At 40.6% G+C, this 19,668-nt stretch overlaps 1 protein-coding gene across 1 annotated transcript in view; it reads left to right on the top strand.

The window, feature by feature from the left end:
• Positions 1 to 299: 299 nt before the first annotated feature.
• Positions 300 to 19,668, top strand: part of AGK (acylglycerol kinase) — a gene marked incomplete at both ends in the record, with an annotated part of 80,454 nt that continues 61,085 nt past the window's right edge. The window contains one exon of the mRNA XM_079711812.1: positions 300 to 400. Coding sequence (XP_079567938.1) covers positions 300 to 400 — 101 coding nt within the window. The remainder of the gene's footprint in view (positions 401 to 19,668) is intronic.

A 19,668-nucleotide genomic window follows, 5' to 3' on the forward strand; every position in this document is an offset into this window, starting at 1 on the left:
GACACCTAGAATTCCCTTCTTCTCTTCCTGCTTCTCTCCCCCTTCCTTCTAAGAAAAAGTGATGAGAGAAGAAAAAAGTGTAGTTTAGGTGGAAAGAAGTGAAGAAAGAAAGAAAGAAAGGGTAGGTGGGTGGGTGAGAAGATGGAGATGATGTAACTAGGAAGGAAAAGGAGGGAGGGAGGAAAACATGGAGAGGATGAAAGAACCGAAGCCAGTCATAGGGACTCTGCACGATTCCCTTGGACAATTATATTTTTTTCTTTTCTGCCTCTACTAATCTAGCAAATCCCTAAGAGAAGATGACTGTGTTCTTTAAAACACTTCGAAATCACTGGAAGAAAACTACAGCTGGGATCTGCCTGCTGACATGGGGAGGCCACTGGCTCTATGGAAAACACTGGTAAATATCTGATAGCACCCAAATCCCCCACCTTCACATGCAACAACAAAACAGTCCAAAAGGGCCTACGGTTAAAATCCTGTTTAGCTGTGCTTGTCTCTGTAAAACAGTGTGGTGTAAAAGGAAAGCAAATGTTGAAACCTCAAAGACAAAGGCTTCTTGTTGTACCCAGTTCTGAAAGATGGAAACTGTATAGAGCTATTAACACTCATACTTCAGTGGACACAGATTACTGCAGCGAGATCAGAACAGGGAGAAATTGAGGACCGCCTAGAGAGAGACAAGGGACTTCCCTAGTAATAGTAGGGGGTTGGAACTCACACGTGTCCTTGGGTGGTCCTTCCATTTCCCGCTATGGTCTCTTGATCTCTAATAGTGCCCATTGCTAGACACTGAGTCTGCTACCTGCAACCCCTGTGATTTTCCTCATCTAACCCATTAGCAACGACAAAACTAATGAACCCATTAGTTCATTTAAATGAAACTTAGACTTTCAGACCTTTTGTTTGAATAAGGAATTCCAGGCAGTCATGGGTTTTATTAGCCTTTCAGGTCTGTGGGGAGAAGAAAGTGCTAGAGCTCCTCTTCTGGATTCACATGGTAATAAGATTTAAATAAACAGTTTTTATATAAAAATTATACAAATTACTAAGAGAGCCAATCAAATTGCAGTCTTTTGGGGATTCAGGGCTACGTCTTAAATATACAGCATTCTCTGACATCCAAGTGTCCTAAATAACTGCTTTGTTAAATAGAAAACTGAACAGGCTTTATAATGGAAGTCTCCACGTTGGAAAGGAGAGTCACACTGGTACTTCTGTGAACGTTCTCAATTCACCACTGTCAGAGATAATTTATGATGTGCATGGTGTCTATTTTTTGCAGGTGTGGAGAAGATGGAACATTCCCCCCTTTTCTTTCTAAGTATTCTCAAGGCTAAGCACTTGAATTCCATTAGCTAGCGTTTAAAGAACAGACCTAAGAATCTTAAAATTTTAATATATAAAAAAGAGAAGGGCAGAGGAAATGTTTTAACAAATTGTGTATGGAACATATAATGTTTGGCTTTCCCTCCCTTTTCAAACTATTTGGGCTGGCCAAAAAGTTCGTTCGGGGCTTTCCATAACATTTTATGGCAAATTTGAGCCGTAACATTTGAGCCCTCGAGGAACGGCTCCTTATACCTCCTGCCAAGGTAGGAACTAGGATTTCCTATTCAGGAGCACCCAGTGCAGGCCACAGCTGGCTTAAGGTGGGAGAACCTCCCACCTGCTGCAGATTATGCCATTGCTACTGCTGGGTGAAGATGTGAGGAAATAACCGTGTCCCCTGTTCAGGATGTATTTAAGGTACCATAATAATTTCTTGCCAGCGTAGTCTTGAGACTTTAAAAAAGGCCCATTAAGTCTGTGGCACGTCGGAGGCCTCATTCTCAGTTGGATCTGAAACAGCTTGAACTAGAAGTGTAGCAGGAGGCTGGGGGCATCATTTTACTCTGTCTCTACCCTTGACATTCAAGGTCACTGCTCAGAATGCAACCCCCAATTGTCCTGCATAGCTTCCTTTTCTCAGACTTCTCTCCGCATGCTCTGGTGCTATTTAGCACCCCTCCCTCCCCCTTTTAAAAAATTGTGGTAAAAAACACAGAAAATTTACCACCTTGACCATTTTTAAGTGTACACTCAGTAGCGTTAAATATATTCATATTGCTGTACAGCAGATCTCTAGAACTTTTTCATCTTGCAAAATGGAAACTTTATCCCCACTGAATACAACTCCCCATTTCCTCCTCCTTCCAGCTCCTGGCAACCACCATTCTATTTTCTGTTGCTGTAAGTTTGACTGCTTTAGATACTTCATATGAGTGGAATCATGTAGTATTTGTCTTTTGTGACTGGCTTATTTCATTTAGCATAATGTCCTTATGGTTCATTGATGTTGTAGCATATGGCAGGATTTCCTTCTTTTTTTAAGGCTGAATAATATTCCATTGTATGTATATACCACATTTCTTTATGTGTTTATATGTTGATGGACATTTCGGTTGCTTCCACCTCTTGGATATTGAGAATAATGCTACATTGAACTTGGGTGTGCAGATATGGCTGTAACATCCTGTTTTTAATTTTTTTGGGTATATACCCAGAAGTGGGATTGCTGGATCAGATGGTATTTCTATTTTAAAATTTTTGAGGAAACTCCATACTGTTTTCCATAGTGGCTGCACCATTTTACAACCCCAATTTCTCCACATCCTTATCAACACTTTTTATTTTCTGTTTTTTTTTTTTTGATATTGGCCATCCTAATGGGTGTGATATGGCATTTTGTGGTTTTCGTTTGCGTTTCTCTTAATGATTAGTGATACTGAGCATTTTTTCATATGTTTGCTGGCCATTTGTTTATCTTATTTGGAGAAATGTCTGTTCACGTTTTTTGCTCATTAAAAAAAATCAGTTTATTTGTTGAGTTGTAGGAGTTCTTTAACCTGTTATGAGAACCATGATTTGCAAATATTTTCTTCTATTCCATAGATTGCCTTTTTCTCTCTGTTGATTGTCCTTTGATGCACAGAAGTTTTTAAGCTTGGTGTGATTCCACTTGTCTATTTTTGCTTTTGGTGTCACATCTAAGAAATCATTGCCAAATCCAAAGTCAAAAAGCTTCCCCGCTATGTTTTTTTCCTAGGAGTTTTATAGTTTTAGGTCTTAGGTTTAGGTCTTTAATCCATTTCTAGTTCTTTCCCCAGTGTGTCTCCTAGGTGCCCTTGTCAAACATCATTTGATCATATATGTGAGAATTTATTTCTGGGCTCTCTGTTCTGTTCCACTGATCTATATGTTTGTCTTTATGCCAGTATCATACTGTTTTAATTACTGTAGCTTTGTAATACGTTTTGAAATTAGTGATAAGCCTCTAACTTTGTTCTTTTTCAGGACTCTTTTGGCTATTCAGGGCCCTTTGAGATTCCATATGCATTTTAGGATGGTTTTTTCTATTTTTTCAAAAATGCCACTAGAATTTTGATAGGGATTACATTGAATCTGTAGCTCATTTTGGGTAGTATGGGAATTTAAACAATATTAAGCCTTCCAATCCATGAGCATGGGATGTCTTTCCATTCATTTGTGTCTTCTTTAATTTCTTTCAGCAGTGTTTTATCATTTTTAGTATACAAGTCTTTCACCTCCTTGGTTAAAATATTTCTTCCTAAATATTTTATTCTTTTCAGTGCTACTGTAAATGGGGTTTAAAATTTTTTCCCCCTTTTTTTGAATTTTATTTTTTATATAGTAGGTTCTTATTATTTACCTATTTCATACACATCAGTGTATACATGTCAATCCCAATCTCTCAATTCATCCCACCACCACCACCACCCCTGCCCCCACTTTCCCCCCTTGGTGTCCACACGTTTGTTCTCTACATCTGTGTCTCTGTTTCTGCCTTGCAAACCAGTTCATCTGCACCATTTTCCTAGATTCCACATATATGCATTAATATATGATATTTGTTTTTCTCATTCTGACTTACTTCACTCTGTATGACAGTCTCTAGATCCATCCACATCTCTACAAATGACTCAATTTCATTCCTTTTTATGGCTGAGTAATATTCCATTGTGTATATGTACCACATCTTCTTTATCCATTCGCCTGTTGATGGGCATTTAGGTTGCTTCCAGGACCTGGCTATTGTAAATAGTGCTGCAGTGAACATTGGGGTGCATGTGTCTTTTTGAATTATGGTTTTCTCTGGGTATATGCCCAGTAGTGGGATTGCTGGGTCATATGGTAATTCTATTTTTAGTTTTTTAAGGAACCTCCATACTGTTCTCCATAGTGGCTGTATCAATTTACATTCCCACCAACAGTGCAAGAGGGTTCCCTTTTCTCCACACCCTCTCCAGCATTTGTTGTTTGTAGATTTTCTGATGATGCACATTCTAACTGGTGTGAGGTGATACCTCATTGTAGTTTTGATTTGCATTTCTCTAATAATTAGTGATGTTGAGCAGCTTTTCATGTGCTTCTTGGCCATCTGTCTGTCTTCTTTGGAGAAATGTCTATTTAGATCTTCTGCCCATTTTTTGATTGGGTTGTATTTTCTTGACATAGAGCTGCATGAACTGTTTGTATATATTGGAGATTAATCCTTTGTCCATTGATTCGTTTGCAAATATTTTCTCCCATTCTGAGGATTGTCTTTTCGTCTTGTTTATAGTTTCCTTTGCTGTGCAAAGCTTTTAAGTTTCGTTAGGTCCCATTTGTTTATTTTTGTTTTTATTTCCGTTACTCTAGGAGGTGGATCAAAAAAGATCTTGCTGTGATTTATGTCAAAGAGTGTTCTTCCTATGTTTTGCTCTAAGAGTGTTATAGTGTCCGGTCTTATGTTTAGGTCTTTAATCCACTGTGAGTTTATTTTTGTGTATGGTATAGGGAGTGTTCTAATTTCTTTCTTCTACATGTAGCTGTCCAGTTGTTCCAGCACCATTTATTGAAGAGACTGTCTTTTCTCCATTGTATATCCTTGACTCCTTTGTCATAGATTAGTTGACCATAGGTGCATGGGTTTATCTCTGGGCTTTTTGTCCTGTTCCATAAATGGGATTTTTTTTTAACTTCCTTTTTGAATTGTTCATTGTTAGTATATAAAAACACAACTGATTTTTGTGTTTTGATTTTGTAAACTTTGCAAACTTTTGCAACTTTGCTGAATTTGTTTATTCTAATAGCTTATTTGTGTGGACTCTTTAGTGTTGTCTACATATAAGATCACATCATCTGCAAACAATTTTACTTCTTCGTTTCCAATTTGGATGCGTTTTATTTCTTTTTCTTGCCTAATTGCTCTGGCTAAGATTCCCAGTACTATGTTTAATAGAAGTGGCAAGAGTGGGCATCCTTCCCTTCTTCCTGATCTTTAAGGAAAAGCTTTCAGTCTTCTCTGTTGAATATGATGTCAGCTGTGGGCTTTTCATATATGTCCTTTATTATGTTGAGGTAGTTTCCTTCTATTGTCCTTTAAAAAAAAAATCCCAAACTTTTCACATAGCAGTCCTCACATTATTTTTTATAATACTAATTTAGTTTTTTCCCTGCAAAAATCTTACCCTGCAGCTCTCTTGAATAGAAGCTGCTCTCCTCTTCAAATGGGTTGTGAGGTGGGGTTGCCATTCTCCTAGCTCCTCGGTACCTATTCCAAACCATTACTCTTTAATCTTCTTATAAAAATCTTTTCTCCTTTGAGGCTCATCATATCTGGCTATATTATAAAACCATAAAGCACCCAGCTTTCTGGGATCTCATCTACATTATACTTAGGCTTTGGTGCCTGGCTTATCAATGTCCTTTTCTCTTTAAGAGAAAAGGGCATTGTTATCTTGTTATCTTTCTGAATACCCGGAGTGTTTATGTGAACAACCCACCTAACAACACCTTGTCTTTCCTTTCCCTGACTTAATCTATTCCTGGGACTTTAATACTTTGCCCTCTTTCAACTCTCCCCATTCTCACTGGTTGAATGCTTTTAAACCTTGTCATCACTTGTCCTTGTTCCACTTTTGAAAATGGAACTTAAGCATCTGAATCTCTCATTTCAGCCTTCTGTTATTCCAGTTTTCTTCCTTTACTCCTCTTTTTCTGTGTTATCAAGACTTCTTGTCCCTTGGGCCCTCCATTTTCTTCCCAATCTGTCACTCATCCCTGCCTTCTTCACTTTCTTCCTGTCCTAGATTCCTTGATTCAACACATCACACAGTTCAACACAGTTTTTCCTATGTCCTCCCTGGCCTTTTCACTCTCTCATTTCCTCCTCCTATTTTAAGTTAAACTTTTTGAATAGGTTCTCTCTGCTTCCCTACCTCCTACCCATTCTACATCCTGTGTGGTCTTCGTTTGAATTAGTCGCACCAGCTTTATTACTCAGCTTTAGACACAGTTGACTCTCCTTGAAACACTTTTTTTTTCTTGGCTTCTGACTGCCGGGCATCTGTTTTCCCTCCTCCTCCTCTGGCCATTCCTTCTCACCTCTTACTTCTCCCTTCTACTCAGGGGTTACAGAAGCAGTTCTCTAGGACTCTGCCCTGGGCCCTCTGCTCACTTTATACCCTCTCCCTGTATGATCTCATTTGCTCGCAGTGGCTTTATTGTCAGCCGTAGGTAGACAGACCGCAGGTTTGTATTTCCATAGAGACCTCTTCTGAGCTCCAGACCTATATGTGCATTCGGCTGCTTACTTAACTTGTCTCCTTGGTTGCTTCCCAGGTGCCTCAAACTCGACAGACTAAAAATAAAATCAAAAGCTTTCCTGTCAAACCTGTTCCCTCTCAGTGATTAGTACCACTCACCATCCAGTTTCCCAAACTAAAAATTTGAACGTCATCCTCCATTCCTTCTTCATCCTTATTTCCCACATTCAGTTATACATTCTAAGTGATTTTACTTCTTTTATATCACTTACTTTGTTCGATTTCTGTTGTCCTTCCTCACCGTTGCCGCCTTTGTGCTCACTACCATCATCTCTGGCCTGGATTCTTACTAAATGCTTTCTGATTATTCTCCTTGTATCTACTCTTGCCTGTTTCTAATCTATTTTGCACAGCACTGCCAGGGCAGTCTTTTAAAAATGCAAATTGCTATTGCTTTTAGACTCAGATCCAAAATTCTTACCAACGCTACATGACTTGGCCCCATCTGTAGACAGCTCTAGCCCTGCCACACTCTACGCTTTGGCATATAGAACTTTCAGGTCTTCCAAAGTGGCATGTCCTTGCTGTTTCAGGGTTCCTTAGAGGGCCTGCATACGTGTTCCCTCCTGAAACTCTCTTCCCTTCTCTTCTTCCCCAGCCAACTACCGTTTCTCCAGGTCGCAAATGTTCCTTCTTCCCTGTCCCCTCCAGTCTTGGTTAGGCAGACTTCCTACATTTTCTCCATGGTATTGTGAACTTCTACATAATACTTATTACTATTATAGTTGTGTGTTCTGTTTGTTTTTTCTCTTATATTATAAGACTCTAAAGGCAGGGGCCCCGTTTGTCTTTCTTAGTGTTGTCCAAGACCCAGCACATAGAAGGTACTTGAGACATACTGTATTTATGGAGGAAGGAACAAACAAGAGAATGAAAGTCTCAGAGGGCAAAATCTCAACCCTGTTGACTGGCCGCTTGTGAATTCACAAACCCAGGCTGTTGAATCCTCCTGAAGAAAATGATACACTAAACCCATAGTCAGGTGACTCTTCCATTTTCACAAATTTATTTTGAAATATTCATGAATTTCCTCAGTTTCCTGCTTCACCTTCTACATATTCATTCTTGGACAACCTTAACTCCTACTTCAAAGAGAAAGAACACTGGGCAGTTACCCCTGCACACACATTCCTGTTCTTTTTGTCTCATTGGATGAGGTTGCCATCCTCCTGCCCAAGGCCAACCCTGATCTGCATCCCGTTCTTCCTCCTTCATTGGTTATCCTTTTCCTCGCTTGTATCTTGAATCTCATCCTTCCTACTTCTTTCCCCCTATTTGTCAAACTCTTCGTAGCTTAAACGTGTCATCTCAGCTGTGTGCCCCCATTTATTTACTAGTCTCTCTCTCTTCCATTTCTACCATTCTTGAGATCTTGCCTCACACTTGCAGCCTCTACCTCCACTTTAGAGTAAGCTTAGTAAAATCTGGTTTTGTTTCCATCATTTGACTGACGAGGTCATTAATAGCCTCTTAGTTGTTAAATGAAGTGGATACTTTCAGTCCATATCTGCCGCATTTGATTCTCTTTGACCATATCCTCTTCAGTTACCTTTAGGGTGTCTTTTTTGTTCTGCTTGTCCCTTAAAGATTGGTGTCCCAGGTCCTATCCTCATTCTGTAGACTTCTTAGGTGACCATAACTACATGAGGGCTTTCAGGTGTGGTACTTAAGATTTCAGAGTCATAATACTTTTTAGTCCATGTCTTGCTTCTCTTGACATCCTGTGTGAGTCTTGTCCCTGGAGTTGTACCATGCAGTCAGCCAGCAGAATATTCTTTCTAAAAGAGAACTCTGATCATGTCACTGTTCTACTGACAACCTGTAAATGACTCTCCATTGCTTGGAAGAAAAAGACCCAACTGCTTAGCATGGCATAAAAGGCCCTTCATGATCCTGCCTTGTCTCCTCTCAGCTTTTTTCTGATTCCTTTTCATCCTCCCTCCATCACCCTTACACTCAGCCTCTATGTTCCAGAAGTCTTTAGAAAAAGACCTGTTTCCTGTTGTCCCTCTCTCTCCCTTTGCTTGTGTTCTTCCCCCGACCTGGAACACTTTTGCTCTTCTTCACGTGGCCAACAGCTCAAAAATATTACAAAACTGTGTTAAGTAATGGTGGCATTATTAGAATAAGAGGAAAGGAAAACAACCTGTGTTAAATAATTACGCCATACCTGGTGCTGGGCTAGTTGTTTCCGTGTACATACATGGTCTCATTTAATCCTCAAAGTAGCCCTGTGAGAGAGGTAATGTTATTCCCATATATAAATGAGGAAACTGGGGCTCAGAGAAATTAGTAACTTGTCTAAAGTCATATTTCTGCTTACTGGTGAAACTGGGATTTGGACCCAGGTTAATCATGTTCTAAATCCCATGTACTTTCTTTGCTGCTGACAACTTTGAAAAATAAAGCTCACTTTAATATATAAATCCTGCTGTAATTATTGAATATTAACTTTTAAATGCCTTTCATATAACTTTATTAGAACTGTTCTATTATGTTCTCATTTCATTTTTCACTGGATAGAATAAAGCTCCTTTATTAGATAGAACACATTTATTAGCATTTAGTAGAGACAAGGTGAAAACTGGACACACCTGCCCAGGGACCGGAGCCCTCATTTCAGAGCCTCCTGGGTGCTCTCGGTTGTTCTCTGTGGCCCTTTCGTCTACTGGTCTGACTCCCCGTCTCCTTTTCTCCCTTTTACTCACTGTTCTTTCCTTTTCACTCTGCCTTTCACTTTTCTACCCACCCCCCCCTTTTCTTAGCTTCCTTACCTGTTTGTAATTTATAGATGAGTACATTTATTTTTCCTCTAGTCTACGAAAATCTTCAAACATCCAGCAAACTCGAAAGAATTTTACAGTAAACACCTGCCTACCTACTACTTGGATTCTAGATTTTACTGCATTTGCTTCATCACTTATCATCCATCTGTCCGTCCTCCTCTCAGTCTTACTTTTTGATGCATTTCCAAGTATTAATAATTTGTCGACATCAGTGTACTTCCACCTGAGTACTTGACCATGCATTTCAGTAATCAGAGCTCGGTATTTGCTTATACTGTTTTTTCCCTTACTATGAAATTTACATGCAATGAAATATACAAATCTTAAGCCGGCTTTCACTGTGCTTTGTCAGATGCATACACCTGTGTAACCCAGGCTCCTAGCAAGATAGAGAGCGCTGCCACCCCTCCAGACGTTTTCCTCATGTCCCTTCACAGTCAATCCCTGTCCCCCACACCCTGAGGCAACCATTGTTCTGGTTTTTTCCCCACCATAGATTCTTTTTTTTTTTTTCACTTCTAGAACTTTATATAAATGGAATCATATAATGTAACCTGTATTGTTTTTTGTAAGCCTTCTTTCTCTAGCATAAAGGCTTTGAGATTCATCCATATTGTTTTATTTATCTGTAGTTCATTCCTTTTTTTTTTTTTGCTGGGTAGTATTCTAGAAGATAAGCATAAAATAATTATTATTTTACACTTATAGAATTTTAAGTTCCTTGTTCTTGATTTCTAACAAGAACATAATAGTGAACATAATATTTTATATTTCTAATTTTAAAAAGCAAGCAAATTATTGTATTATATGTATTTGACTTTTTCTTTCCTTTGAAAGGAAAATAGTGTCTCCTGATACAGGATTCGCATGCCAGTAATAATAATTGGCTGTGTTTCAATGTTGATTTTAATAACGACCATGGTTTGATACAGTAAATTTTAGTTTGCTTTTAAGGAAACAAGGCCTTTTCTGCAACAGCTTTGGAAGAAATTGCATATGTTATGTTATCTGTCCCATTTTTGGCTGCTGTCTTTAACTTGTCTTTTGGCACAGGTATTATTTATCTGCAGGCATCATTTCATGTTGCTGTATTTATAAGTTTTCTTCTCCTATGGGAATTCCTCTCCTTTTTTTTCTCCTTTCCCCTCAGTTTCAAGGAAAAGACCCTGTGATATTTTTCTCTGCATCATCGCCCCCACAGCAGGTTGCAGTAGTTGACAGGAGCAGCAGAGGCTGCTCTCAGGACTCTGGTAGGAGCAACTGAAGAGGAGGAAATGACCCTCTTTGCTGAAAGTAAAGAGAATTTAAGTATTGCTCATTCCTCTTCAACTGCTCTTCCCAAGCTTTCGGGGTTCCCTGGGGGAGGTCGAGTTTCAGGTTGTTCAGTTCATCATGTCAGCAGTTACCTGCAATGGTCTTTCTCTCATTTGGAGCCCTTTCAGTAGCAAGGAGCCTGCTAATAGAGAGTAACATAAGAAAGGAGGCACTTCTAACAGTATGTATGACCTTGGGCGCTCTAAGCCTCAGGTTCATCTGTAAAGTGGGGATAATAACAGTTCCTCACTGGACCACTGAAGGATTAAGATAACTGGAAAGCTCTTAGCATAGTGCCTGATTGATATCAGGGTTCAATACATGCTAGTAGTTGTGAATTAATTTGATATAATATATACTCAGTTACTTTGGGAGTTAAAACGAATTACTGCTGGTAACTGGGCAATGAGTGATTCGAGAGACAGCCAGTGGGGAAGGAAGACGAGGATCTGCCAGATGGTGTAATGAGATCTCAGCCTTTTATTTATTTCACCTTCCATGGGTAACGACAGCTTGGAGAAGTGTAATTTCAAGCGTGACAGAACATAACCACAAAAGAGGCAGGGCCTAAGGAGTTAAAAGCCGCAAGCCGTGTCAGAACCCTCGTCTGTCTCATTCGAGCTCAGATTGTTCCTTTCCTCAGTGGGGGCCTTGTCCTTGCCCATCCTGGCTCTGGCCTCTCTCCTTGTGATTTTGGCTGGTGAGCTCTTCCACAGCATCTCAACTCATCCTCGTGGCTCAGCAGTTGACCGTAGCTCTGCTCCTGCTTAGTTCTGGTTCCTGGTTCTCAGCTTCATCCTCTGGCTCAGTGCTTCTGGCACCACTTCTGCCACCCACCTTGGCCTGTGACCCAGGACTCCCTCCTGTTTATTTCTGTGGAGCGTCTAGCCTCTCAGCCAGAATTCCTGGTTCCTTCTCGGAGAATTTTAAATCCCACAAACACTATACCTCCCTTAACGTGAAACTTGCAAAGCAACTGTGATACTATAGTGAGTCCCCTACCTATGAACCTTCAAGTTGCGAACTTTCAAAGATGCGAACAAGCATTCGCGTGTTCCATCCTGTAAGTGAGTTCACGAGTCTGGCGTACATTGTCACATGCGTGCATCGTCTACAAGTGGCTGTGTTTTTGTGTACTTTACTGTACAGTACTGTATAGAGTACAGTAGTATAGGATCTTTATTTCAAGCCCAGGATGTCCAGAAGGAAGTGTAAAAGCAGTGGTATATAGCGGATTGTGTTAGTTGGGTACCTAGGCTAACTTTGTTGGACTCACGAACAAATTGGACTTAGGAACGTGCTCTTGGAACAGAACTCGTTCGTATGTACAGGACTTACCGTATAGCAATGGTCCTCGGCCATGTGTCTCTAGGTTTTTATTAATACTGGAGTTTTTTTTCCCTCTGAACAGAGGAACATTAATCTTGATTCCTATACTGTAAGCATTGGTGGGAGCCCACCTTTCAAGTTCTGTGGTCAGACAGTTGCTTAGAAGGAAAACTAAATGGTTATGAGTTGGCCTGAGGGGTGTGGTCTTTGTCATTCAATTTTATTGAGAACTTAGTGGCAATTATGATGATAATCACTAACACTTAATCAGTGCTTGCCATGTATCAGACAGTTGTAAGCACTTTACATTTATTAGCTCATTTTATCTTCCTAACAACTTTGTGAGATGGTTGTTAATCTCATACTAGTGTGAGATTAATAGTCCTACAAAGATGAAGAAATTGAGGGACAGCAAGGTAGAGTACTTTGCCCGGGGTCACACGGCTGGTCAGTGTCAGGGCCCCGATTCAAAACCAGGGCCTCCTCGTCACCTCTTAGAATGGCTCCTGTGTCTTAGGTAGCATGAGAGATGAACTATAAACTGAGGTTGCCTTAGGCCTTCAGCCCCATAGGGCGTTAAGACGGATGATAGAATGTCGTGCTTCTAATTGGGCTTCCTTCTGAGTCAGTTGGGTCTGGGTTCAAGCCTTGCCTTTGTCACTTGCTGATGTGTGACTTCCGGCACGTTCTTCAAGCTTGCTAAACTTCACTCTTCTTCATCCACACAGTATCTCACAACATTATTGTGACGTTTAAATGAGATCACCACAGTTCCTGGCACACATTAGAAAGAGCAGCTCCTTTTATTATGGATGAATAAGGCGCTCGTGCTGTGTCCTGTTTGAGTGGCACAAAGTCAGTGTTAGGGCGCCTGAGGCAAAGAGGGCTACTTAAACATTGTTTTATTATGGAAATTTAAAACATACAAATTTGAGTAGTGTAACGAATCCCCCTGTATTGTCCCCCAGCTTCAACAGATACCAGCATTTTGCCAATCTCACCCCATCTCTCTCCTCTACTTTTTTTTTTTCTGGAATATTTTAAAGCAAATCCCAGATATATCTCATGTCATTTTACCCATAAATACTTTAGTATCTTATCTTTAATAATTAATGAATTTTTAAAAATCACACCATTAACATGACCTAACAAAATTAAAAATCCTTTACGTCATCTAATATTCAGTCTGTGTTTATATTTTGCCTGTCAACCCAAAATTCTGTTTTATGGTTTTGTTCAAGTCAATATCAACACAAGTTTCACACATTGCGTTTGATGTCTGTTCTTAAGCCTCGTAAACTCTAACCCCCTGCTCCTTTCATAGTATTTATTTGTTTTAGCAACCAGGCATGTCTATATTTGCCCTTTAGAATTTTTCATCCTCCAAATTTGGCAGTTAACTTATATAGTTCAGTGCTGGGCAGAGCCATATCGGAATCTGAGCAAAAAGAAAAATCAGTAATACTGAGTCTGCCTTTATTTAAAACTCTGATATTGTGTTCATCATGGGTCTTTTACGTTCATTTTGATTTTTTAAAATACTGTATTAAAATGTTTATCTCCATTCCTATGTCTTCCGGTGCTCCCTTAAATTTTGCACCTGAGGCAAGTGGTTCCTCACTCCCTTCATTCTAGTCCCGGCCATGAGTTAACTTGTTTCTCTGTCTCGCCTGTGTCTTGTCCACCGGTGATTATGTCTGGCTTCTGGAGCTTTGCTATTCAAAGTGTGAGCCGTGGTCCAGCAGCACAGCTCACTCCTGGGAGCTTATTACAAATGCAGAATCCTAGACCCCAACCCAGACCTGCTGAGTCAGAATCTGCATTTTAACTGGATCTCCAGGGGGTCTGTGTGCACAGTAAAGTCTGGAGGTGTGATTCCAATCAGGGTTAGTTTTTTTGGCAAGAAAGCTTCATAGGCCTGTTGTGGATTTCTTACTGTATCACATCAGGAAGTACGCGGTGTCTGGTTGTCTTGCTTTTGAGGATGTTAAGCTTGATCAGTGGGTTCAGATGTGATCAGCCTGACCCACCTGTTAGAAAGTTGAGAAGTCAATTCTGAGAGCCCCCTGGGGCAACATGGTGAAGAGGAGGGCAGCTAGATGGATTTGAATGTCGACTTACCCTTACCAGTCTGCGACCCTGGAAAAGGTGCTTCAGTTCTCTGTCTGTAAAATGGGCATCATGGTGGATGCATCTCACTGGGCTGTCATGCAGATTTTCTTAAACTGGACCTGGCACAAAGCAAGCTCTCCATCAGAGACAGTGCTGCCTTTCCACTTGTCCTTCCTCATTAGAGAAAGCATCATAACAAAACTGTCTTGAGTGGGGCCTTGCAGACTGGGTGGGACAGTGTTCTAGGTGACATTCATGACTTGAATGTCACTTGTAGGTGACATTCAGAAGTGCACAGTGTATTTTTGGAGATTGGCGAAGAATTTGACTTCACTAGAGTTGTTTTTTTTTCAGTATAGTGTGGGGAAAGCCAGATTGGGGAAGGCTTTGACTCTAGGAAGTTTGTAGTATTTGGTGAGCAGTGAAGACTCATGTGAAGATGCTCAAGGAGAGGAGAATGTTGTGAAGTGGAGTTTAGGACGTTGAATCCGTCTCCCTGTGCAAGAGACATGGGAGGGAGAAAAGCACGAAAACTGGGAGGGCGTTTCAGTGGTTCACGTAGAAGGTAGGAAAGGCCAGAGCCAGGGTGGTGGCATTAGGGGGGGAAATTAAAGGGTGGTTATGAAGCTGTGGCAGAGTGAGCAATGCCCAAGCGTGGGCGCTGTGGGCAGACACACTTCTGTTTGGTCTGGGTGTCGCTACTTACTGGCCACGTCAAGTTACTTAATTCCCTTAACCTCAGAGCCTCATTTTCCTTATTGGTGAATGGGGACAGTGAGGTCTTGTTTAGCAGGTTACCTGTCAGGATTCAATGAGATGGTGCATGTCACGTGCCCGGCTTAGAGTTGCCACTAGATAAATGCCGTAATTATTACTAGATGATTGGGTGTCTGGCTGAAGGAGAGGAGGGTAGGTGAAATCATTTTTTAGCTTCAAGTCTAGGATAATTGGTGATACAGAAAGAGGAAGGTTGTCAGGGAGAATTGGTTTAAGGAGGCGGTATTACATTCCCTTTTAGATGTGTTGAGTTTGAAACCCTGACAAGATGTCCAGGGGTAAGTGTGTCAGATTTCAGGAGGAAATTATGCAGGAGCCACACTTGACTAGACCTGTGCTATTTCTTTTGGTACAGATTATGGTTCCAGTAATGCCTTGTGCTTTATTTCTCAGTATCTCTGTGGTTTCTGACCAAGCAGATGTTTTATTTTTACTTGAACATCCATTCACATTAGCCTCTGACTTTGCAGTCAGTGGCCCAGGACCCGGCTGGTTCAGCAGCAGAAGGTAGCAAGCCTCTTCCCCCTCATGGCTTTTTCTCATTCCAGATTTTGTTGCATTCTGAAGAAGGCAGTTTGTTTTGCGTTTTAGCGGTTTCAAGTTTCTTCTCTCTCTCTCTCTCTCTCTCTCTTTTTCTGAGCACAAGCTGATGCTGAAATTTGGAGTATTAATAGGTGCTATTTAAAGAAGTTCATTTATGGGCAATTAAATAACATGCCTGTCAGCCCAGATTTGATAGGGAATAGGGGAAGCTTTTTTTTTTCTTTTTTTTTTTAAGTGCAGTGAAGTTAATTTTCCCTTTCCTTTTAACTCTTTGTCATATTATTTAGAAAAGAGATTTCTTCTTTTAAAAAAAAACTATGTTGTTTATTTTACTTCCTTTCTGTGTTTTCCATATGTTTACTAGTGGGAGGTAGAGTGGGATGGGGTTGGACTGACATGGAATGGCAGAGGTATATTTAAGTTATATTTTGTTTTGTAGATTTTACATAATTTTTAGGGGTATTTATATCCGTGATTTTAGCTGCTCCAAGCACTGCAGAGAGAATAATCATAGCTGATGCTAAAATTAACCCTTCCCCTGGTAGTAACTGACATCTCAAATATTGCATGTGCTGGAACTGCAGAAATACTGACAATAGTAGCTACTAGTTTATGTGTTTATAGGTCAGAAGTTATCCAGATCTGTGCTGAATCTTGAATCTCAAAGTAAATAACCTCTTTCTGCATGCGATTTATACAGAGCACATTGTCAGGTGGGAGGAAGGTCGGAAGGGACTCTCTCTTCCTGTGCTTTCTTCCTGAATACCTGTCATAATCTCTGTGTTGTTTGTTTTCTGTCTTTTCTTTTCTTTTTTTTTTTTTTTTTTTTGCGGTACGCGGGCCTCTCCCGTTGCGGAGCACAGGCTCCGGACGCGCAGGCTCAGCGGCCATGGCTCACGGGCCCAGCCGCTCCCCGGCATGTGGGACCCTCCCGGACCGGGGCACGAACCCGTGTCCCCTGCATCGGCAGGCGGACTCTCAACCACTGTGCCACCAGGGAAGCCCTGTCTTTTCTTTTTCTATGCAAATAGGTGTGAGGACCTTGTATATAATTGTTACTCAATGTGTATTTGTGTGTAATTGTATATGCAAATGTATAATGGTTGACAGAACGGAAAGAGCTAGTATTTGGGTTGCCTAGTAAAGTTAATGTTAATGCAGTATGTGAAGAAAAGTATGTGGCATAGAATGTTTGAGTTGGCATGTAGGCTAAAAATGAATGGATGGAAAAAAGAGCAGAAAGTAGAAGAAGTAAGTGAACCATAAGAGAATGTCAGAATACTTGTGAGAATTAGGTAGGGGTAGGAGTCATTGAAAAAGTGGCTAGTGGTAGCATCTCAAAGAACGGTGCCCTTTAAAGGCAGCCAAAGCCCACACTTGAGCGTAACCTAGCAGCTAGCCGGTGACGGTCCTCAGACCTCAGCTCCTGTGAATATTAATACGGCGGTGGAGTCGGAACAGAAATTGGTATTTTAGGGAAAGCTGAGGCTCGAATAAGAGGGTGAAAATAGAATAAATTCATGTTCTAAGAGGAGGAAGAGAGACAATTTAGGCTTCCTACATGTCCATTTCTCTTGGTCAATGGGATGAGGGAATAACCGGCCGAACCCATTTCCATCTCTCTGGCTGATGGAAAGTTCTACAGAACAGACCCAAATGATTCGTTTATTAGGTGAGAGGGGCCCTCAGGGGATGCCATTTTTCATTAAGTCATTTCCTATCCTGAACTGGAGAGGAGAAGTTTTGTGGAGAAAACCCGAGGAATTAGAAGGTACTTGAAATATTTAGAAGTAGTGGCGTGTTCCACTTAAGCTCACACATGTATAGACTAAAATGGCTGGGAACAGGTAAGATTGGAGGAAGATAGCTTTTGGATTTCTATATTTCAGAGAGTGAGAAAGAATAAGCACTAGTTCAACTAGAGCTTTGTGCCGCTGCTGGCCATTATTATAGATGGGGCCTTCCCGCTGAGGACAGAGATTGAATCTTTGGCTAATAAGTGTTTTTGAATTAATGCATCAAGAGTGGGGTCAGATTTAGTTGGGCTTTTTCCTAAGCCTACTTGCAGGAGATAAAGTAATCATTATCGTTATCAATCGTGAATTGAGGTGACCATAGCCGAGGCATATGCCTGCATGTGTGATTAAAGAGTGGATGGAGATTTATTGACTGCTTCTTGTGTCATTCGGGGATGCCCGTAGAGAGCAGAGTAGAAGCAGAGTGTTGCGAGAAAAAAGGCCATTGTTGAGAACGAGAAGGCTTAAGTTCTACTGCTCAGTCTTTGAGTAACTTCTGTCTAATGATGGGCAAATCCCCAGGCCAGAAGTTTCTCAGACTAGATCAATTGGGTATTTTTTAGGAGCTCAAAGGAGATGGCACTGTTGAAGGCTTCCCTTATTAAGTGAACGTACCAGAATCACGTGGGGTTTAGGGATTGGCACCACATAAGGGGTGTGTGTGTGTGTGTGTGTGTGTGTGTGTGTGTGTGTGTGTGTGTGTGTTTGTGAGTGTGTGGTGTGGTGTGGTATGTGTGTATCTCTTGCCAATGGAATGTCATGTCATTTGATTGATGGGGATCAGGCTGTGTTGGGGGAGGTTAAAAAGCATTGGACTAGATAATTTCTGAGGACTTGCCCAGCCTTAAAAATGTTCATTGTCAGGAAATGGAACTTGGGTTTGGATGCCTTTGATAAAGGCATTTTATTTAGCTTTAAATAAAATACCTTTAAAGCTGTAGAACTTTAACACTTTGACAAATAAATAAATAAAGATAGTAAAAACAGGGATTGTAGACCTGAAAACTAGTGTAAATGTTCAGGAAGCCATGGTTAAATAGTGGGTAAATTGATATCTCTGGGGTAAATCACACATCTTACATATTAAATGGGGTGAAACATATTTTGGCAAAGGCCTGCTGGGTGGACTGACTTTATTGAGACAAGATACGAAAGGGGTTGCGGTATCAGCTCATTCCTCAGAGAAGCTACTTTCTCTAGATTTTTAATTTCAATGCTGACTTATTCATTCTTGCTAACCATGGACTTGACTGACTCCCTCCCTCCTTCCCTCCTTCCCTTCTTTCCTATTTTGGCAAATAACAGTCTTGGGGAAATGCTCTTGACTTGCTTTATATTATTATTAAAAATGTTTATCTTTGCATTGTTAAATATACCTAAGTACAGACATCTATCTGGAAGGATATTCCACTCCTGTGTATACATCCAAAAAAACAAAAACACTAATTTGAAAAGGTACAACGCACCCCAGTGTTCATAGCAGTATTATTTACAACTGCCGAGGTATGGAAGCAACCTAAGTGTCCATCAACAGAGGAATGGAAAAAGAAGATGTGGTATGTGTGTGTGTATATATACTTACATACATACAGTGGAATACTGCTCAGCCATAACAAGGAATACAATTTTGCCATTTGTAGCCACATGGATGGACTTGGAGGGCATCATGCTAAGTGAAATAAGTCAGATAGAGAAAGACAGATACCGTATGATATCACTTATATGTGGAATCTAAAAAATACAACAAACTAGTGAGTAAAACAGAAAAGAAGCAGACTCACAGATATAGAGAACGAACTAGTGGTTACCAGTGGGGCATGGGAAGGGGGAGGGGCAGTATAGGGGTGGGGGAAGAAAGGGTTATTATGGGATTTTATGAAACCATGTGTGTGAAACGGTTGAAAATTGTAAAGCACTGTAGAATTTAAAGAATCATTCAAAAGAAAAAACCTTAAAAAAATCATTACTGTTTTCATTGTTCTCTTGGAGTTTCTAATCTGCATACTCTCCATTTTCTTCTATCCACATGAACATTCTTCAGGCCTCAAAGATCAAGCATTCTTGTTTAAGGGGCTGCATTTCTTCCGGCTTTGTCACATGCCTTTCTCTTAGGCAGGGACAGTCAGCATTTTCCCATGAATGACAGAGGCTCACTGCAGCAGCCCTTGGGTGGGGAATTGGAGGTGGCATAGGCTTGAGGAGGAATCTGTAGTTTGAAAGAGCTTTCCCCTCTTGCACACAAGACAGTCACTTCTCAAAGGTTCATTTTCATCTTTGCTTCCGTTTCCACTCTATCCCTGCTGACAACCAGTGGGTACCACCACTACAATATAATGATTAATTATTCTAATACACTTTGAT

Source organism: Hyperoodon ampullatus, assembly GCF_949752795.1.
Source record: "Hyperoodon ampullatus genome assembly, chromosome: 9".
In the NCBI taxonomy this organism is placed as follows: Eukaryota; Metazoa; Chordata; class Mammalia; order Artiodactyla; family Ziphiidae; genus Hyperoodon; species Hyperoodon ampullatus.